This window comes from Eublepharis macularius, chromosome 18 (assembly GCF_028583425.1).
Source record: "Eublepharis macularius isolate TG4126 chromosome 18, MPM_Emac_v1.0, whole genome shotgun sequence".
Lineage (NCBI taxonomy): Eukaryota > Metazoa > Chordata > Lepidosauria > Squamata > Eublepharidae > Eublepharis > Eublepharis macularius.
In genome coordinates this window covers 14,212,530-14,235,007 of record NC_072807.1, presented here as the reverse complement: position 1 = coordinate 14,235,007, position 22,478 = coordinate 14,212,530, and the positions used below count along the sequence as shown (strand labels likewise).

The window sequence follows — 22,478 nt, the reverse complement described above, 5'->3', positions numbered from 1 at the left end:
AACTGAAATTTTATGTCCTCATTTTAATGTTCTTGGTCTGTTTTCTCCACCTGTTGATGTTTTTATGGTCTACGTTGATGTTCTAGTCTGGTTTATGCTGCTGAGTTGTGTTGGCAGCTGGTTTTAACACATTTTACCGGGAGATTGCTGCTTCTGAATAGTTGCTTGATTTACTTCTTCAAATTTGCCTTTTCTTTCTTTCTTTCTTTCTTTCTTTCTTTCTTTCTTTCTTTCTTTCTTTCTTTCTTTCTTTCTTTCTTTTTAAATTTTTTTTATTGGATTAGATTATAATATCATTCAGCACATTCGTTACCCCCTTGTAAGTCTATTTCTAACCCCCTCCCTTTCCTCCCCCCTTTTTAGTTGACTTCTGACAGTTTTCCAACCCTTAGTCTATTTTATTACTTAATTACTTAATATCTCATATACCCTGTTAAACACACACTTAATACTCTTTTCTCTAAGCTTATTAAATCTCTACTAAAAATATCTCTATATCTCTATGGTACAAGTTTCCCTTTAAATGCCTCAGGTAAACCATATATTCTACCTAAAATAATGCTAGCATAATCATATATATTAGCAATCAAGATATTAAAAATATAACATTACATCCATTTTACTTTCCGATTATCTAAACTCTTTACTTTCCACAATCCTCCTGATTCTAATATTAACTTAAACTCTAATATTCTATTACACACCCATCTTTTACTTTTTCTTGTTCTGAGCTTATTTTAAGTCTATAAGGTAACTGTTATACTCAAATATCTATTATATACTCTTTACTTAAACTATACATTGTACATAATATCTAGCTAGCTTAATCTTATATATCTTATATATCCATAGTAAAACATCTATTATTTAATACTCTATCATTTTTACTTTTATCATAACCCCAATGGTAGCTTAGATTTCTATAATTATATTCCCCCTTTCCCGGTAAAGTCACTTCTCTCTTCTTCTTCTATTACATTTCAATAATTCTCGAACTGCCACAGTTCCCCTTCCACGTCCCATTTTTTTTCTAGATATTGTTTCATTTTCTCCCAATCTGCATTAAATTGTCCTGGATCAAGATCTTTAAGTCTTTCTTTCTTTCTTTCTTTCTTTCTTTCTTTCTTTCTTTCTTTCTTTCTTTCTTTCTTTCTTTCTTTCTTTCTTTCATTCATTCATTCATTCATTCATTAGATTTATATTCCGCTTGCTCTGCAAGCAGGCTCGGAGCGGATTATAACAAAAAGATATAAAATCAACAGGGCAGCATAAAATAAAAACATCAGTATAAAATTCATTTAAACAGCAGCGCGCATATTGCACAGCCCTTCAGTATCAACAAATCTGTGGGGCAGGGTAGTCGATTGATAAGGCAGCAGAACCAGAGGGGAACACGTCCCCCCTTTATTTATTGTTTTCTTTCTTTTGCACTTGTTAGATTCCTCGAGCAGGAAGAGGTGGGGTGCAAATGTGCTAAACAATATATAAATAGAAGTCCAGAACGGACCTCATTGGCTTCCGGGTCACCTGATTCTGCTGGGTTCCAAATTTCAACTGCACCGTCTGGCCACCTGCAGAGGTGGCGCTTCAAAGCAGCACTGACCAGGCGGGCCATTCCTTCTGCCTGCAAAGAGTCCTCTAAAGCACTTTCTCTACAAAATAAGCCGTTCTAAGGTCGAATCCACATTCACCCATTACCCGCATGTTTATCGGATATCTTCCGTTTGCCTCCAATCTGCGATTTTTTCCTCTTCGTTCACATTCCTGCTTCCAATCCGTCTTTCTCGCGCGTCCCTCCGGTCACACGGCCGCTCGAAAACCGCTTTTTTGGGCGGGACCTTTTTTCCCCGCCCATTTTTTTAAATTTTTTTTTAGCACACTTTTCCATTATTTCGATCTTGCCTTATAAAGAAACATCATTGAAGATAATGGTGCCTCTCTTTCCCCCACTGACAGCACTGATGGCTCTCTCCCGTTTCTTTTTTGGAAATTTGGAAGCATGTGGGAAGCTTTCGTGGGCATTTCCTATGCAGGACAGTTCAGTGCCTGAATTTTACTGAAGTTTCACTTCCTTGGAGTGTCATTATTTCGATATTTCATAATTTCGATATTACAGTAATATAAAAAAAAAACCAGTTAAAAAGGAAGTTTCGCGAGTCCGTTCTGAGGATGGATTCACCCCAAAATGATTTTTCAAACTACCAGATTTGATTCAGAAACAGCATAATCAATAAATCCAATGCTATGAAGTCAAAAACAGTCTTTGCAGACTACGGAGCACTTGCAAGTTGAATCAGCCAATAGGAACTCTCAGAACGGCCGGAGAGACAGGAAGTGGGGGGGGGTTTTAAAAAAACGCATAAATTGCGCATTGGCCCGTTCACGGCCACCGTGAAACTCCCGTTGAAAACCTGTGACCACATATTCGGGAGAAATGCGAATGAAATGCGTCTGTTTAATGAGGTAATGTGACCGGCACTCGGGATTGCGTGGGGAATGCGGGGAACATGCAACTTAGAATGAGTAATGTGGATTTGACCTAAATCAGACGGGGGCAGTTCCAACAAGACTGTGCAGTTCTGAGACAGAAGTCAGATGAAGGAAGGTGCTGAGTAGCAAACAAACATCTTTCCCTGCCAGACATGTTGCATCAGGCAGCATCTTTTTGCTGCTGTAACGTTAACAATGTGTTGGCTTTCCCTCCTGGGTCCGTGGTTCCTGATGGCCCAGGAACATGTTTCTGGTTATTCATTCATGCAGAGGAAAATGTGCTTTCTCATTTGGCAAATTGTGGGTACGGATGGTTGTGATTATTCACTGGGAGCAAGGAGAGGGAGATGTCCAACATTATACACAAACACGCAGTGAAAATGCGCAGCTATGCTGGAGTGATGTGTCCGCACAGATGAGGAGCACATGCTTGAACATGTGCCGCTCCTGACTGTTGTCCCACACTTGCAAAATGCACCAGCCACCTGTGTGGCACAAGAAGCAAAGCACCAGAAAGGTGGGGTGCCAGACCCCTGGCTGGAGATCCCTGGCACCGCACACAGGCAGTGTGGCAAGAAAGGAAAATTCAAGGAGTATCAAACATGTATCCAGACAAGATTTAGGCACGAATTCTCTTTGAAATGATTCCAGCAGCACAGCAAAAATAAAATTAAAATTAAAATGGAGACCAGTGCTAGAGAGCTGGTAGGCGCTTCACTTGCACTCCATTCGATCATGTAGTGAACAGACTCACATGTATTCCTCCCTGTTCACTTACTGTCCACTTGCACTCCACTCGATCACGTAGTGAACAGACTCACATGAATTCCTCCCTGTTAACTTGCGCTCCTCGATCACGTAGCGAACAGACTCACATGTATTCCTCCCTGTTCACTTGCGCTCCACTTGCACGTGATCAAGTGGAGTGCAAGTGGAGCGCAAGTGAACAGGGAGGAATACATGTGAGCCTGTTCACTTGCCGTTCAAGTGTCATTCGTCACTTGTAGCTTGGCCCATAGAAGACCAAGTTCATGTGGGCACATGGTCTGTCAACGGATTCCATGTAGCTCTGAGCTGGAAAACTCAATTCCCCGGTGCACCGAGCCCTGATTAGGATTGGGGCTGTGATGCATGGGAGCTTCAGCATCCCCATCGGGCTCTTGGACTGAAATGGGCCTGGGAGTTACTGTTTAGCCTGGTGGGGAAACGTAGCAAGCACTGGTAGCTGCATTTGAGTTTTCCCTTGGAAGCAAATAGCAGCTACCCAGGGCCATTTCAAGTCAGGAAAACAGCAATGGCGGGGGGGGGGGGGGACTGAAGACCACTGTCCTCATGAGCTGTGGTCCCAGTCTGAATCTTGCCCTGCAAAATGTCTGATCCGGTGCCCTCGTAGCAACCCTATAGGTTTGGAAAAACGTGACTCAGCCGTAGCTCCCAGAACCCTTTCTTGTTAGACATTTGCTAGGGGTTAAGGGTAAGCGATTTGCTGTTCTGGACCCCTTCCTCCCCTCTGCCTCCTTTTCCTTTCACCTTTGCTGCTGAAAGGCCAGGCGAGGCAGGCCAGCCTCTCCCCCTTTCTCTTGTAGATCTGCCGCTGTGAATCTCTCTTGACCTTCAGAAGGTCAGCGGCATCCCTGCAGCAGAGAGAGGGTGGAGCTTGGCGGCACAGACTGGCGCATGCAGGTGGAGGGGGATGCTTGTGCCAGAACCGAGGGAAAGGGGGAAGCATGCAGCAGCGCAGCGGAGAGTTCCCAATCCGTCGCCCGTTGCCCCTCCTTTGCAGAATGGGCCATCCTCCGTCTCTCTTGAAAAATATGTCCAGGATGCCCAGAGCTTGGGAAAGTTGTAGAAAGGAGAGGTGGAATTCTCCGGGGCCGGTTGTGAAGGGGAGAAAGACGGGGTTGTGTGTGGAGGGGTCTGGGAGAATCCTCCTAGGAAGCCCACAAGTTTTGCAGGCAATGGGGGCGGGTGGGGGGGGCAGAGCGCAAGGCTGCAGAGCTCTTGCCCTCTCACCCAAGATGTGTGAGGGATGGATATGATCCCCTCGTGGAGAGGGGAAGGCACTCTGCGCCTTATTTAAAGACCGAGAGCCGAGCTTGACATGGGATGGGCCAGCTGTAATTAGGAGGCAGGAAACAGAGAGGTCTGCGCAGTTGTGTAGCAGCTTGCAGGAGCCATTTAGCAAAGGCAGTTTCGGGCAGGCAGACCTGCTGGTCAGCAGTTTGCTCTTAGCAAAGACAGGAAAGGGGTACAAGTTGTATCCGTTTCCCACAAGTGCCACTTAAATCACTGATTGTGTATCTCCCGCTCTCTAGAAAGTCCTGGATTGGACCTGGAGACCATCTAGTCATGCGTTCTGCTTCCAGCAGCGCCCAGGCATGTGTTTCTGGGCACTCATGAACCAGGCATGAAGGTGATCGCCCATCCCAGGTATACTGCTGCTGGACGGGGAGGTTCCATGTGGATATCGTGGCTGATAGATCCTTTTCCTACACTGCTTCCCGTCCATCCCATATCAATGATCTTCCAAAGTGACTTCTGTTAAACTAAAAAGCCCTTTTCAGGGTGGGTTGTGAAAACTTCTGCAGCGGGCAGAAGATGCTGTGTCCCTCCCACTTCTGTGCTTGGATGTAAAGACGCCGCCCGTGGCTCCCCCTCCCACTGAAATGATGTCATTGATTGCTGTCATAAGGTTCTTTTTATAGCTTCTGCTGCAGATCAGCGGCGAGCGCCCCCCCCCCCCCCAACCAGCAGCTTCTTCTTGCTTGAGGCATCGAAAGGCGGGGCGGGAATGGCGATCAGAGATGCTGGTGGGCTTTGTGAGCAAACCCCACAGGTGCCCGTCCCCCAAAGTCCAGACAAACAAGCCCATTGACAACCAGCATCCTCCGGCCAAAAATAGGAAAGACACTGTACGGCGTGGGGGGAGGGGGGCACTCGCAATTGTCTCTGGTCAGACTGGTTTTCCTGAAGTTTGCAGTGCTTAAAACAGGTTGAACGTGTCAGTATATACATTAATGAAGCTAATCTCTTTCTCTGGTCACATTTTGATACTGGCCTTCCTCTACGGAGTTCATAGAATCATAGGGTTGGAAGGGACCTCCAGGGTCATCTAGTCCAACCCCCTGTACAATGCAGGAAATTCACAACTATCTCCCTCTTCACACACATCCAGTAATCCTTGCTCCATGCCCAGAAGATGGCAAAACACCGTCAGGATCCCTAGCCAAACTGGCCTGGGGAAAATAGCTACCTGACCCCAAGGTGGCAATCTGTCTTCCAATGGGCACGTAAGAAGGGGCCACGAGAGCGAAGCACTGATGCAGCCCTTCCTGCCCGCTCTCTCATGAGCCACATACATACATTTTATCCTCTCCACAACCTGTAGGGCAGGTTAGGCAGAGAAAGAGTGATCAGCCCAGCTCACTCGACAGGCTGTGCGGTTGAGGAGGAAGGACTGGAGATGCTACAAGGGTCAAGCTGTAACAATTAAAATATATTCAAAATAAATATTTATTATACAGCGTGCACAATAATAAAATTAAACGCATGGGGCCTGAATGTCAGGCTACATAAAAAATCAGAGCAAGCTTTAGATGGAGTGGTAGTGAAGAGTGCCGTCAAGTCATAGCTGGCTTATGGCGACCCCTGGTGAGGTTTCCATGGCAAGAGACTAACAGAGGTGGTTTGCCATTGCCTGCCTCAGCAACCCTCATCTTCCTTGGAGGTCTCCCATCCAATTGCTAACCAAGGCCAACCCTGCTTAGCTTCTGAGATCCAATGACATCAGGCTCACCTGGGCTATCCAGGTCAGGGTTAAGCTTCAGGTAAACTGTAGCATTTTCCAAATACAGTTGAAAAACATGTCAAATGACCAACACGAGGCCATACACATTTCAGCCCAAGGTCCTTCCTCAGTGGTCAATAATACACACTTTTACAAAAAACAAACCCACACGTCCAGAAACCAGTATGTATCAATTCTGCTCTGATATTATCTCCGGTATTGTGTGGCGTGATGTGAATTATCCCTTGACGTGGTAACTGTGCTCACATAAAACTCTTCATTGGTGTTATAATCTGGTATTAAATTTCCAGTATTTCTGGATGTGCATACCATCAATCTGTCATAGAAATCACTCGGCATCCGCAATAAGTCCTGGCCAGGTTGCGGTCCCTTTCCTTGCCCCTACGAGAGGAGGAAGAGGCTGAGAGCCAAGCTACAAGTGACGCCTTACACAGGTTGGACACTTGTCAGCTTCCCTCAAGTTTCGATGGGAAATGTAGGCATCCTGGTCTTGCAGCTGCAATGGAGAGCCAAGCTGTAAAACCAGGACGCCTACATTTCCCATCAAAACTTGAGGGAAGCTGACAAGTGTCCAACCTGTGTAAGGCGTCACTTGTAGCTTGGCTCTGAGATCCAGGCACTCTTCCTGTGGGAAGATCTGCCTGTCCTGTCACATCCCACCTCCAAGACAGCCCGCTCCAAATCCTGAAGTCTGCGTTTTCTCTCTATCAGTCATCCTGTGCCAGGAAGAGCAAGCAAGCTCTGTGTGGGCAGAGACCTTTTTGCTACTGAATTGCTGTCAAGGGCCAGAGACATCACGACTCTATAGAACAAAGAAGATACTTTCCAAGGGGACCAAATGTTCATAGCGCTTTGTGGTATTGCCTCCTGGGATGGGTGTTTCTTTCTTGGAAGGCTTCCACATCGCTTTCACTGCTGCTGCAAGTTCAGAGGCATGCACACTGGTGAACAGCTTCCACACAGGAGTTTTCTGTGTGCTTCCCTCTACTTTTCCTAACTTCTTCCTTCCACACATGTTCTGCGGCAGCTCTTGGAGGGCGTGGGCATTATGGCTGCCGTGGCAACTTGCTGGCCATTTTTTGTTCTTTTCTTCATGCCCGTGCTATAGCGCTCTTACGATACTATTAAATTTTCAAATAGAAAAGCGGCGATAGATTGTTAGAGATACGTTGCGCAGCGCCATCATACGGAGAGCACCCTTCCAGCTGTCTTGCAGCTTTCCCTCCCCACCCCTTTGCAGGCAGTTGGGCTAAAACAGGACCCAGTCCTTTCCTCTTATATCTCTGCAATGGAAAAGGGTTTTTAAAAATGAATACCGGAACTAAAGTTTGAAATGGTAATAGACAACAGACTTTATACTCCTGTACACCAATAGTAATTTTTGTTTTTTAAAAACTTGCAAAAAGCCCTGTTGTGGCATGACAGCAACAAAAAAAGAAAAGAAAAAAAGTTTGGGAAACGGCACCCATGAAGGACTACGAAGAGAAAAGGGCAAAGGGAAGAGTCTTTAATGTTTGCATGACCCCTAGTGTTTTGCAAAAGTTTCATCAGGGGGAACTTCCAAATTCCTTTTAGTGTCTTTCCCATGTACACACTATAGCAGAGTGACTCTAAAGGCTTTTTCTTCTGCACCATTTGCCTTCTTTCCTTCGTTTAGCCTCGGTGCGGCCTCCCTTCTTTTCTACCCACGAGGAACTGACAATGGGGAAATCCCACCAACATGGGTTGGACCTTCGTAGCAGGAAAATGTGCACCATTCCTTCCAGACAGTTTGCTAATGCAGTCGGGGTGCAGTCTTTCCAAAAAGATTGGCCTAAAGCAGGTGTGGGAAAGAGCATTTGAGGATGGGGGAAAACTTGGAAAGAGGATTATGGGAACAGGATGTGGTGCGGATGTTCCAAAAAAGCGCTCCGGTTCAGAAGCCAAAGCAGAGACAAACTTCCATGGAGGGGGAAGCAGCCCTGATTTTATTGGTTTGCTTGCCTACTGCTTTTGTATGCACCTTTTTTGGCGAAAGAGCCCTTCTCCCCCGTAGTTAACTACAAAACCCACAATATACAGTGATTTAAATAAATTACATAATTATTTGCATAATTAAATTAGAACAATTAAAACAAAAATCCTGTAAAAACCAGTAAAAACATCAGGGGCACCAAAATCACAGTAATCACCCCACGATCTATTAGTTCAGCTCAAGGGGTTTCCGAAACAGAAATGCCTTCCAGTGGGAACAGAAGGCCTGCAGGGACGGTGCTGATCAGACCTCTGTGGGTGTCTCAGACTTGAGGACAGGGCTGAAAAGAGACTGACCAACCATGCTGGTTCTCAGGAAGGTCTCCAAAATGATTTCTTCTCAGGATTTGGAAGGAGGCAGCTGGCTGTGGGCCAAGCTACAAGTGACGAATGACACTTGCCTGGCAAGTGAACAGACTCACGTGTATTCCTCCCTGTTCACTTGCCATTCACTTGCGCTCCACTTGATCTTCCTTTCTAAACAATGGGGTGGGAAGAGAGAAGCAGGGGAGACAGGAAAGGCAGGCCTGAGTTAGACTTCTCTGTAGTATTTATCGAAGACCGCATATGAATGAAGTTGTACAATCTCTGCAATGTGCGGACAATGCTGTCCTGCAGTGAAGGGTTGATGCTTACTAACTTCATGTCAACATCTGTGATGTCCATGTTCGCCAAGTATTACTTGATCTGTAATGTTTCATCAAATTCCAGAAGGTGGTTGAGTTGGGTCTGCTGCAGCAAGCCACCAGGGAATCTTAAGGACCTATTCCTTGTGCCTGTAAGACTTACTCGTTTGTGTAGGCACAAGCTCTTTGCAGGCAGGTGTCCGAGTGTTCATTTATTTATTTACTTGATTGATAGCCTGCCTTTCTCACATAGAGCCCAGGCGGATGGTACAGTATAAATCACAGTAAAGTTGCACTAGGCTTCTAATAAGCAATACAATTAGGACATCGGATTTCAAAGATGCGAAACAATGCAAAGAAGGATCAGACAGGAGATGTCAAACAATGCAGTGAACGGAACTACTGCATTCAAATGAAGTAAGAACAGCGTAAGACAGCCATAATGCAGATACCAAAAGCAGGTCCACGGTCCTGATACCTTTTATAAAAGCACTTCCCTTTTTTTTCCTTTAATTTTTTTTAAAATTTCAATTAATGAACTCAAAAATAGAATCATACAATCACCTAAATCATACGATCATAGGATGCAATTATGAGCTGCCGTGTTTGTGTTAAAATCAAAAAGAGTCCAGTAGCACCTTTAAGACTAACCAATTTTATTGTAGCATAAGCTTTCGAGAATCACAGTTCTCTTCGTCAGATGCACCAAGATTCTGAAAGTCGTGTTTGTGTTAAATGCTGAACTTTGTGATTGCTAGGACCAACATTGTTAAATGTTTTTAACTGTTGCTTGTATCTATGTATCTATGATGTTAATCCGCTCTGAGCCCGCTGAGCAGACTATAAAGTAAATAAATAAATACATCTCCTGCTACAGTTATCTACTTAAAGCATAAAAAACCACCCTATAAAACATAAACTAAACATATACATTTAAACATAAACATAAAGTCATTCAAATCATGCCATCTGTCCACATACCTATATAGAACTTGCTTTATATAATTTGCCTTATATATTCTTGAATATAGACTATATTCTTGCAATCAAGAATATAAAAGCACTTTCCTGACTCGTTCCATTATCCAGCAGCCCAAATCACTTTTTAAAACCGCCTTCCTTTACAGTTCCATTTTACATAGTTTGCAAAATGCCACAAGGGTGGGAGCCGCCTTAACCTCCTCGGGCAGGCCGTTCCACAAGGTGGGGGCCACAGCAGAGAATGGACGTGCATGGGGCAGCTTTCGACTTCCCCACAACCTGTCACTTTCCTTCCCCTTCAGGTTCGGATATGGGAAATCCCAGACGGGGGGTTGAAGCGCAACATGACAGAGGCGGTCCTGGAGCTCTACGGCCACAGCCGGCGGGTCGGTCTTGTTGAATGGCACCCAACCACCAACAACATCCTCTTCAGTGCGGGATACGACTACAAGGTGAGCGGGGCAAAGATTCCCTGGCAGGGCAGACCTGTAAAAAAGCCATGTGCTTTTTTGAGAAGATCAAATGGTGCGCAGGTTTAAAGCAGTTTGATTCATCTGCTCTTCCCAGGTTGGTCTGCAAATTGCAGTTCTGGGGACAGAGGGGTGAAGGGGCTACTTCCCAGTATTTTACCCAACTGCTTTCCACCAAGATTCTGAAAGTCGGGGATGAATGGTAGTTAAAAGGCTTTAGAGCCCCAAGGTGGAAATTCAGTGCAAACATGCCGAATTTGGGTATGTTTGTTGTTATTTTAACAACATGGTGGACTGCTGGGGTCAGGTAGGCGTTTTCCACATACTGAGTTCATGCTCCTTCTTCAGTGGCTTCCATAATTCATCACCTAATGGAGTAGTTGATGGCTCCTCTTCTTCATGAAAGGCACCGACCTGTCTTGGCCACCTTGGGGTGCTGCAACATTCCTTCCCTGTTTGGTTTGTTTCTTTGGTCACCTGGAGCTCTCTACCTGGGGCTGCCCATTCTGACCTGGCTCTTCAAGTTCCTCAGAGGTCACATGTCAGGTGGCCCCACCCACCTGACTCTCAGCCATTTTGGGCCCATTTCAGCCTGGAATGGGGCCGAAATGGCCTGGATCGGGCCTCTGACGGGTGGTGGATCACTCTCCCACTCAGCAGCGGCCTGATCCTGACCATTTTGGGCGCCTTTTGGGCCATTTTCAGCCCCTTTTTGCCATTTTGAGCCCAATTTTGGCCCTGAATGGCCAGGATTGGGTCCAAAACAACCAGGATAGGTGATGTCAGGGGGTGTGGCATATGCAAATCAGTTATGCTAATGACACACTTCCGGTGATGGCAAGGGGTGTGGCATATGCTAATGTGTTATGCTAATGAGTTCCTCCAGCTCTTTTTCTACGAAATGACCCGTTTATTAGTATGTGTAATTGTAGTTTTTTAAGGTTTGTTTTTAATTATATAAAAATTTTAATTAAAAAAGAAGAAGTATCCTGGTGCACACCAAGGGCAGAAGGTGTTTCTCTGCCTCAGTCATATTGCACAGGCCATTATACAAGTTCTCGCTTCTACCTCCTTATTAGCGAATACCAGCCTCTGTAATTCACATGCAAACCACAGCCTAAGGAATATCCCAGTGCAAAGGGAGGAGCAGTACTGATGGGTGTCTTTTTGAGCATGGGCCAGCTTTACCTCAAATGCTTAATAAAGAATTATTTATGGAAAGAGCAATGGGATGGCTGGATGGTGCACCATGAAACTGCCCTATCCAGAGTCAGGCTACTTCTTTCCCTGCAAAGTATGGTCTGCTCTGTCCAGCTGTGCGTGAAACTCTTCCAGGACAGGCGCTGGGGCATCAGCCTGGTGTTTTATGCCTGCAAAGTTGACGTGCTCAACCCTTGACCTGTAGGGCCTGTGTGTCTACTAGGTTTGTGGAGCAACTTTCTGACTCAGGCAGCATATCCAGAGCCATTTTTTTTCTGCTGAGCAAACTCTCCAGGCAGAGCCAGATTTATACACAAGCTCATCAAGAAACAGCTGGTGGCCTCAGATTATGAAGGGCCCTTCAGTTTTGAAATAAGTACATAGCAAGTTTTATACCCTGACCTGGAGGTCTGATCTTGTCAGATCTCAGAAGCTAAGCAAGGTTGGCCTCGGTTAGTAATTGGATGGGAGACCTCCAACAGAGACCAGGGTTGCAGAGGCAGGCAATGGCAGACCACCTCTGTTAGTCTCTTGCTATGAAAACCCCACCAGGGGTCGCCATAAGTCAGCTATGACTTGAGGGGAGGGTTTTTTCTTCTTCATTTTTTGGATACTGCTTTGGGATCTCTTAAACTTGATAGAGCTTAAAGCCTTGGCATGGCAGAATCTGACCCCGGCTGCAGGTCAGAATCTGACCCCGGCTGCAGGTCTGGTACAGAAAGTCTGGCCCTTGCAGCCTGTTTCGGCATGTGTGCTGCTGCCATCCAAGCTGTGGCCAAGCACATGTGGAAGGCCAGCCCCAGAACATTTCCCACTTTCCCCAGAGGCTGCACATACTGGGGGGCAAGCTATCTTTCAGGAAAGCTGGTCTGCCACAGTGAAATTTGAGTGGTGTCAAATAAGGCCATGGGAGACCCTGGAGAGCCAGTTTGGTGCCTCAGACTGCCATCTTAGAGTTGTCTTGTTGGGTTAGAAAGCCATTCCCAACAGCAGCCGGACAGACACATCTGCAGGCTTTCAAAGAGGGCCCAAGAGCACCCCTACCTGAGCTGTTTGTCCCTCATAATCCAGTACTGAGAGCCAGTTTTGTGCAGTGGTTAGGAGCGGCAGGACTGTAATCTGGAGAGCAGGGTTTGATTCCCCGCTCCTCCCCTTGAAGCCAGCTGGGTGACCTTGGGTCAGTCACAGTTCTTTCAGAGCTCTCTCAGCCCCACCCACCTCACAGGGTGATTGTCGTGAGAATAATAACACACTTTGTAAACCACTCTGAGTGGACATTAAGTTATCCTGAAGGGCAGTATATAAACCGAATGTTATTATTATTAGATTCAAATCCCCTCTCTGCCATCGAACTCAGTGGGTGGCGTAGGGCCAGTCACACTCTCTCAGCTTACTTTACCTCACATGAATTTTGTCACGAGAATAAAATGGAGGTGAGGAGATGGATGGCAGCCGCTTTGGGCCCCACTGGGGAGAAAGGCGGGGTATCCATGAAGTAAATAAAAGGAAGAAAGAAAATAAATACTCAAAGCAGCCCCAAGGCCTTAGATGTGCTGACGGTCTTATTCTGTTCAGCGTAAAGGCTTGTGCTGAAGCACTGGAAAGGGTCTTTCTGGGGCATTCTGTAGCTCCAGCTGTGAAGGCCTTCTTCCAGAGAGGCAACAGGTTGCTTAGTGACAGCCACAAGGCTTTGGAAGTCCCCCCCCCCCACAAGAGATCCACCAGCGGTGCTGATCTTTGGGAAGAAGAAGCTGCGTTGCCAACCTCTCTGTTTTGGGGACTGAGAGTCAACAGGGGCTGTTGACTCGTTTGGTTTTTGCAAAATCTTTTCATGGAGATGCTGCCTTCAGCAACGTTGTTTTGGAATCTGGCTGCTTTATTGGAGCCTTTGCTTACGTGACCTCGGACAGCAGCAGAGGCAGGCGATGAATAGTTCCAACAGTGTGCCCAAAATCTAGCAGCGGAGGGGGTTCGCCTGTGGTCTGCCTCCTTTTTCTCCCATAATACTAGAACTCAGGGGTACCCTATGCCCTATGATGGGCAAAAGAGTCAGGATGGATAAAAGGAAATACTTCTTTACACAAGAAGTCATTAAATTCTGGAATTCTCTGCCAGTGGATGGAGCGATGCCTCCCCCCTTTAAAAGGGGCTTAGAGTGATGCGTGGAGGAGAGGCCCATCAATGGTTACTAGCCATGCAACCTCCATATGCAGAGGCAGCAGACCTCCAAATGCCATTGCTCGGAGGCCACATCATAAATCATAGGGTTGGAAGGGACCTCTAGGGTCATCTAGTCTACCCCCTGCATAAAGCAGGACATTCACAGCTACCTCCCCCTCACCCCCAGTGACCCTTGCTCCATGCCTAGAAGATGGCAAAGCACCGTCAGGATCCCCAGCCAAACTGGCCTGGGAAAAATTGCTTCCTGACCCCAAAGTGGCGATCCACATTAGCCTGGGCCTGTAAGAAGGGGCCATGAGGGGAAGGGTCTTGGCTTCTGTGCTGTTTGTTGGCCTTCCAGGGCAACTGGCTGGCGAATGTGTGAGACGGGATGCTGGCCTAGGTGGACCACTGGGCTGATCCAGCAGGGCTCTTTTTTGTGTTCTTCTGTTCTCAGGTTCTCATCTGGAACCTGGACATCGGCGAGCCTGTGAAGATGATCGATTGCCACTCCGACGTCATCCTGTGCATGTCCTTCAACACCGATGGGAGTTTGCTCGCCACCACTTGCAAAGACAAGAAGCTGCGGGTCATCGAGCCGCGGTCTGGCAAAGTCCTCCAAGTAATTCGATTGATGTTATTTATAGCACACCTTTTTCACTAAAGGTGGATTGCGTGTGTGTTATGTGCCATCAAGTCGCCTCCGACCTATGGTGACCCTATGAATGAAAGACCTCCAAAATGTCCTATCATCAACAGACTTGCTCAGATCCTGCAAACTGGAGGACGTGGCTTCTTTTATTGAGTCAAGCCGTCTCATTTTAGGGCTTCCTCTTTTCCTACTGCCTTCCACTTTTCTTAGCATTATTGACTTTTCCAGAGAATCTTGTCTTCTCATGATATGACCAAAGTACGATAGCCTCACCTTTGTCACTTTAGCTTCTAGGACAGCCAAATCTGTCTTTTTGGCCATTCATGGTATCCGCAAAACTGTCCTCCAGCACCACATTTCAAATGAATCAATTTTCTTCCTGTCCGCTTTCTTCACTGTCCAGCTTTCACATCCATACATAGTAATGGGGAATACCATAAGGCAGATTATCAGTAGAAATCAATGCAATCGAAAGGATGAGACATCGAATAAGCATCAAATTAGGACTAGGATTACAGAAATCAGATACAAAGTGTATAGTATTAGCCTGCATTTCCAGCCAGCGTGGTTGTTTCTTCTTAACTGAGCAGGCGAGTGTCTCACTGGTAGAGCAGCTGTGTTGCATACAGAAGTCTCAGGGCCAAGCTACACATGACGAATGACACTTGAACAGCAAGTGTATTTCTCCCTGTTCACTTGCCCTCCACTCAATCCACTTGCCGTTCAAGTGTCATTCGTCATGTGTAGCTTGGCCCTCAGTCCCTGGCAATTCTACTTACCAAAACTCAAGTGTTGGGAGAGAAGTTTCTCTGGAGAACAGGCAATACTGATCTAGCATGGTGACTATTCTGGCTCAGTTAAAGATTGCTTCATCTGTTCAGTTACACACTCCAGTGTTTCATTTCTTTAATGTTGGGTGTATAAATTAGACCCTACATAGGAGATGCGACAGAGAGTGGGATGGGAAGGTTTTTTAAAACGTTGCAGTCGATTGCTAAGAATGTACTTGCCCTTCTTCAGATAATATAAACTTTTCCATAAGTAATCTTATGGAACTTTCTATATAAGCAAGTTTCTATATGAGGAGTGTTCACAGAAAAAGCATAAGCCATACATAAACCTTAATAGCTTGGTAAAAATATTTCAATGCACAAACAAAAGTTTTACCTTCAGAAAAGCAAAATGTAACCTGAGAAAATGAAAGGAATTCACTGTGTGCTGTAATCCTCTCCCCGTATGTGCCCCAGAGGACACTCCGATCAGGTGATAAACAACTATTGATGGTCCCTGGCCCCAGGGAAGCCCGCCTGGTACGGTTGCCAGCTCCAAGTTGGGAAATTCCTGGAGATCTGGGGGTTGAAACCTGGAGAAAGTGAGGTTTGGGGAGGGAAAGGACCTTGGCAGGGCATAGTTTCATAGAACCCACCCCCCAAAGTAGCCATTTTCTCCAGGTGAACTGATCTCTGTGGCCTGGAGACCAGTTGTAATTCCAGGAGATCTCCAGCCACTACCTGGAGACTGGCAACCCTACCTCCTGGCCTCGACCAGTGCTAGGGCCTTTTCAGTCCTGGCTCCAACATGATGGAACTCTCTGTTTAATGAGACCAGGGCCTGGCAGGATTTGCTGTCCTTCCGCCAGGCCTCTAAGACAGAGATGTTTCACCAGGCGTATGGTTGAGGCTAGGCTAGGCCTCCACCGGCCTAAATAGAGGAGGAGAAGGGAAGATGATCCCTTCCTACTAGAGGCATCAACCATCCAGTTTTTTAAGTAGCAGTTTTAAGTAGCAGTTTGATTGCCTCCGTTTAGCTGATCGCTGCTATCTTGTACATTTTTAAACTTATATTGTATTGCTGTGCTGTTGTTGTTTTTAAACTGTTTTAAGGCGTAAGTTTTATATAAATGTTTTTAACTTGATGTAATCCTCCCTGAGCCTGCCTGTGTGGGGAGGGTGGAATAAAAGTCGAAAGTAATAAATAAATAAATAGTAAATCAAGGCAGGGATGGCGATTGACTCTTGAATCAATCAGATGTTGTCTCAGATGACGTTTGATTGGAGTCCTATGACTTCTAGCGGCGTATTTAGAACCGAGCCCACATACATTGCCAGCCTCGGTTTGGACTAAAGAGTGTACAGATTGCGTGGCTGGGTCCAACCAAAGCTGACCTCCTGCTGCGGTGTTGCTTTATCTTTGCAGGAAGCAAACTGCAAGAATCATCGTGTGAACCGGGTGGTCTTCCTAGGGAATATAAAGCGCCTTCTCACAACTGGAGTTTCACGGTGGAACACGAGGCAGATTGCCCTCTGGGACCAGGTCAGGAAGCTTTTTTAAAAAAATTAGGAGTTTTATCTAATAAAAAAACGTAAAGATACAGTTACACAAAAACTGGCTAACAAACAAAAATAACAAACCATACAAACAGAAGAAAGAATAATTATAAAGAGTAAAGAAAAACTATATAAACTAAAAAGAAGCTTCCGATTTTCTCCACAAGTATTAGTATTTGGACATTTTCTCTTACACTGTGTTAAAAATAAAAATTTTCATTTTCTAATGTCCAAATTCCTTAATCCATAAATCCACAATTCATCAAATCATTATTGTCTATTTCATATAAAAAATTCAGTAAGGGGTTTCTGTTCTACAACAAACTTATTGTCTTCTCCCTGATATTTGAAGTTTTGCCATCTTTGCTCATTCCAACACCTTTGGGCTCTTCCAATTTTGTGCATATAATAGTCTTACTACTGTAATCATATATAAAAACAAAACTCCATAGCTTCTTTCCAACTGAATATCCATTATTAACAACATTTGATTTATAATACTGCCCTTTGAAATGACATCACCCACTCAGAGCGGTTTACAAAGTATGTCATTATTATCCCCACAACAATAATCACCCTGTGAGGTGGGTGGGGCTGAGAGAGCTCCTAGAAGGTCACCCAGCTGGCTTCAAGTGGAGGAGTGAGGAATCAAACCCGGCTCTCCAGATTAGAGTCCTGCCGCTCTTAATCACTACACCAAACTGGCCCTCTGATTGTCTGATTTCAATTGTATTTTAATCTGGAAATGTGTTCAAGATGAAGGATAATTTTATCATATGTGGTGGACCTGTAAGAAAGCAAAGACTTTTTGGACACAAATACAATTATTAATTCACCAAGTCAGGAAGCTCTTAAGCGTGGTGTGGTAGTGGGAGAGCCAGACAAGAGGCAATGGAGGTTCAGAGTATAACTTGAGCAGAGTTAGGGGAAGATTTTTCTCTGCCACCGAGAAGGGCAGGATGTAGGCTGCATTGCTTCGCTTGTGCTGTGAGCATTGCTATTGAAGGGCTGTCTTTTGTGAAGTTGTCCATATGATGGGATCGCAGTTTGGAATGCTCAGGAATCTAGAAGCAATCTCTTCCCAACGAACACTCATGATTTATTTCTTTAGATATTTATACCACACTTTTCTCTCCAGTGGGTGTCCAAAGCAGCACACAACACCGTTCTCCCCTCCTCCTTTTGATCCTCACTACAACAACCCTGTGAGGTAGGTTAGGCTGAGCTAGAGGGACTTGCCCAGCCAGTTTCTGTGGCAGAGTGGGGACCTGAAACTGGGTTTCCCAGATCCTAGTCTAACACTAACCACTACACCACACAAGTCTGGTCTTTACGGGGCTGTAGGATTCTTTGTGAGATGGTTGCTGTTCTGGGATTTAATTGGCTAGAGAGCAATGGAGAAAAATGAGTTTAAATTTGCATGGCCCCCCATCTGGGCTTTTTGTGTGCTTCCCCTCAAGCAGAAGTGTGTACATCCAGGAGGTAGCAGAACCTTGAAAGGGGTGGAAGTCTTCACCTGTAGAAATGCAGATGGGTCAGTGGATAAAGAGATGTTCGAAACGTGCCAGAAGTCAGAAGTGACTGTCTTAACCCTTCGTTGCACACCTTTGCTCAGCCAAGTGTTGGAATTGCAGATTTAATAAGCCTGTCAAACTGAAGTCAGGCCCCCACTCACGTCCAGCTGAACTTAGCCAAGAACATCCACGCACCAAACCCATCAGGGCACTGAGTTAGTAGCCACGGACCGAAACTGTTGCTTGAGTTTAGGTTTTTAAGTAGCTTGGTATCATTTATTTAATGTACGTATAAACTTCCCTCCTTTCCAGGGCTTTTTTTCAGCTGGAACGCCGTGGAACGGAGTTCCGGCACCTCTTGAAAATGGTCACATGGCTGGTGGCCCCGCCCCCTGATCTCCAGACAGAGGGGAGTTGAGATTGCCCTCTGCGCGGCGATCTAAACTCCCCTCTGTCTGGAGATCAGGGGGCGCGGCCACCGGCCATGTGACCATTTTCTCCAAGAGCAACCCACTGAGTTCCACCACCTCTTTTCCCAGAAAAAAAGCCCTAGTATCATTTATTTAATGTACTATAAACTTCCCTCCTTTCTATCTTTTTTGTTGTTGTTTTGTTTTGTTAAATAATAGTACTGTTTTTCCTCAAAGCTATATTGCTACTATTGTTCTATCATAGTTGAAGATTGCTCAGCTTCACTTGGTATATTTTTCTTTCTGTTGTATTATGGTTGTCTTTTATAGCGAGTATTCTATTTGCTGGTTTGTATGTTGTATGTTATAAAGTTAATTTAAAAGTTTTATTAAAAAAAAAGAAAAGAAAGAAACTGTTGCTTGAAGCTGTTGCTATGAACACAGGTGATCTTGTTTGCCGTCCCTGAAGAGGCGTTTCACACGAAACAACTGGCAATAGCCGGCCCAGGTTGTTGGGTGGGGGAGCACTATACGTGTATAAAAAGGAATGCAGGAATAATCATTTCTCTTTACTTTTGGCTTTGACTGATCTATTTATTTATTTATTTATTTATTTATTCAATTTATATACCGCCCATCCCCAGGGGCTCTGGGCGGTGAACAGTTAAAATCGATAAAAACAAAAACTAAAATCAATATACAAATAATAAAACAAATTAACAAGGTGCAGTGGTGGGGAGAACCTTCCCCACCCCAAAGGTGGGAGGCCGACATGGCACCGCCCCCTTCAATCACCAAACGCCCACATCACTGTGAAGGACTGCACCTGTTGGACTGAAAAGGTTGGCACTATACCTGTAAAAAAGGAATGCAGGAATAATAATTTTGTGCCGTTTGCTTTGGCTGATCTACTTACTTCTACACACTCCTACATCACAGAGGAGGACTGCACCTGTTGGGCTGAAAAAGTTAAAAAGTTTTGTGGAGCGGCCTGCCTGCAAATGTGAATCTTTAATGGATGTTTATGATTGTATGGTTAACTACAGTTGAATTTGTAATTGCTTATCTTAGTAGATTTCTTGATTCTAATAGGCTTTGTTGATTCTTTTATTTTGCTCCTGCTTGCAGTTTATTCTGCCTCTCCTAGACGAGGCGGCATATAAGGCAGGGTGGACATCTCAAGGTGCTGACACCCCCCTTTTTCTTTTTCCAGGAAGATCTTTCCATGCCCTTAATAGAAGAGGAGATTGATGGTCTCTCGGGGCTCCTGTTCCCTTTCTACGATGCCGATACACACATGTTGTACTTAGCTGGCAAGGTGTGTTGCCGTCACCAGCTTCTAACACAGACATTTGAGCAGCCTGATCTTTTCTTGGTACTTCAGCTGCCTAGTCCAAATGGCATTTGTGCACATCCTATATTACTCCAGATTTACTCTGTTCGAGTTAGAAACAAAGCAACTAGCCCCATCTGAGTAATTTCAGAGCCAAGCTACAAGTGACGTCTTACACAGGTTGGACACTTGTCAGCTTCCCTCAAGTTTTGATGGGAAATGGAGGCATCCTGGTCTTGCAGCTGTAATGGACAGCCAAGCTGTAAAACCAGGATGCCTACATTTCCCATCAAAACTTGAGGTAAACTGACAAGTGTCCAACCTGTGTCAGGCATCACTTGTAGCTTGGCTCTCAGTTGAACAGGGAGGTTAATCAGAGGACTTCTGAAATGATAGCTTTAAAAATTTGGATCTTGCAATGGAGATCCTAAGCATGCAGGCCCACTTGCAACCAGTTAGACATGTATGAATGTCTATACCTTTTGAGTGCAAATTCTTCACCCTGCCTCAGTGATTCAGCTGTAAAATGGAAATAGGATAAAGATTTCATAATGCTGCGTAAGGAAAAACCGGATTGCACAAATAAAATGCATTACTAGTGTCAGCCTAAGGAAAGCCCGACTGAGTTGCTGAGAAGTAACTTAGGATGTTCTTTGTGTGACGCAGCCCATTCCAGAGTCCGTTCTTGTTCTGTCCCCAGGGAGACGGCAATATCCGATACTACGAAATCAGTACAGAGAAGCCATACCTCACCTATCTCATGGAGTTCCGCTCCCCGGCCCCACAGAAAGGCCTCGGTAAGGGGGGGGGGGGAGTCGTGCTATATGACCTGGACTCATGATGTGGGAATGGTCTCTTTCTGGCTTGCCTTTCTTCAGCACCCTCTCCTCCAACTCTCCTTCCCTCAGCACCTCTCAAGTCTACCCCTTCCTCATTCTTCTAGCTACAGTGCATCAGGCCCCTCATAGCCTCCCTATCTCTGCCTGGTCATATATCCAAAGGAGTTAGCCATGTTAGTCTGTAGCAGCAAAATAGTAAAGAGTCCAGTAGCACCTTTAAGACGAACCAACTTTACAGTAGCATCAGCTTTCGAGAACCACAGCTCTCTATTGTCAGATGACGAAGAGAGCTGTGGTTCTCGAATGCTTATGCTACAATAAGGTAGGTTAGATTTAAAAGTGCTACTGACTCTTTACTATCTCTGCCTGTATCCCACTCTCCGCCCTGCCAACCCCTGGGTTTCCCGCTCAGCCACATTTGGCCAGTATAGAGTCTGTTGGTGCCCAAAGCCGTCTTCTTGGTGAAGCTTAGTGAATCTGGATGTGGCCAGCATCTGGGAGATTCCCCCTGGAACAACCCTTTCCCTTTATACTGCCTGGAGTTTCCCTGAGGAAATGCAGCAGAGGTAACAATACACAAAGTCTAGTTCTCTGACAGCGGGGTCACAGTCACCACTGTGTGGCTGGGCTTTCCTGTCACCAGTCAGAATGTTAATGAACATTCCTTGCCAGTGCCTGCATTTCTCAAACTGTTAGATTCCTTTTGTGGTCCCAGGGGTGGGAGGGATCTTCCTACCCTACCAGGGGAAGATCTATGGGGAGAAAAGAAGAGAGAACGGCTGTGGGGTGATGCCATCTGAAAGGCTCTCTCTTTACACAAAAACGCCACGTTTCCTTAACTCTTTTTGCAGGGGTGATGCCAAAACACGGCCTGGATGTGTCCACATGCGAGGTCTTCCGCTTTTACAAGCTCATTACCTTAAAAGGGCTGATTGAGCCAATCTCCATGATTGTCCCAAGGCGGGTGAGTACAGGACACCTCCAGAAAGGAACCCTAGATCAGTCCTTTAAAATGTCTAATTCTGAGCAACCTTTTGTAGGCAAACTCAAATTTTGTGTAAAGCTCTGCTTGTACATTTTCTGCACTCTCGGGCTTCCTCTGTCATGCTCTGCAAGGCCAGGACTCTGTTAACCTTTTCTTGCCTTGATTATCTCTTTTCTGTCCGCAAACACATGGAGCAGCTGCCTCTGCTGCAGGAACACGGGCTCTTGGGGGGGGGGAGAAATTGATATAACTGAGGACGTTTGGGTATGATTTCCATTCCAAATAGAAACCGGGGAGAGGGATCACCCAACTGGTCAAAAAGTCCACGTTAGCATCATTCTGAGAATGAGGGAGGGTCTGTTGCGGATAATCTTCAGCTTCTGCAGGGGTAAAGAACTGCTCTTTTTTGTGCATGCTCTTGCTGTTTGGTGGTGGGGAGTGCCCTCAAGTTAGAGTTAACTTATGGCGACCCCTGGTGGGGTTTTCATGGCAAGAGACTAACAGAGGTGGTCTGCCATTGCCTGCCTCTGCAACAACACAAAATAAAGTTTTTAAAAAAATATTTTTTCACTTTCAAAGTACAAGTAGGCAAAGCATTATGACACATTACACACAAAAATAACACAACTGACTTCACATCAGAGAATCACCCAAACACAATTGCTGTCAA

General features: G+C 45.5%; 1 protein-coding gene across 1 annotated transcript in view; it reads left to right on the top strand.

Moving 5' to 3' along the window:
- The window catches only part of CORO2B (coronin 2B), an 85,522-nt gene that overhangs the window by 57,311 nt on the left and 5,733 nt on the right, over positions 1 to 22,478 (top strand). The window contains exons 4-9 of the mRNA XM_055002880.1: positions 10,221 to 10,370; positions 14,206 to 14,370; positions 16,597 to 16,713; positions 19,865 to 19,969; positions 20,685 to 20,781; positions 21,675 to 21,787. Coding sequence (XP_054858855.1) covers positions 10,221 to 10,370; positions 14,206 to 14,370; positions 16,597 to 16,713; positions 19,865 to 19,969; positions 20,685 to 20,781; positions 21,675 to 21,787 — 747 coding nt within the window. The remainder of the gene's footprint in view (positions 1 to 10,220; positions 10,371 to 14,205; positions 14,371 to 16,596; positions 16,714 to 19,864; positions 19,970 to 20,684; positions 20,782 to 21,674; positions 21,788 to 22,478) is intronic.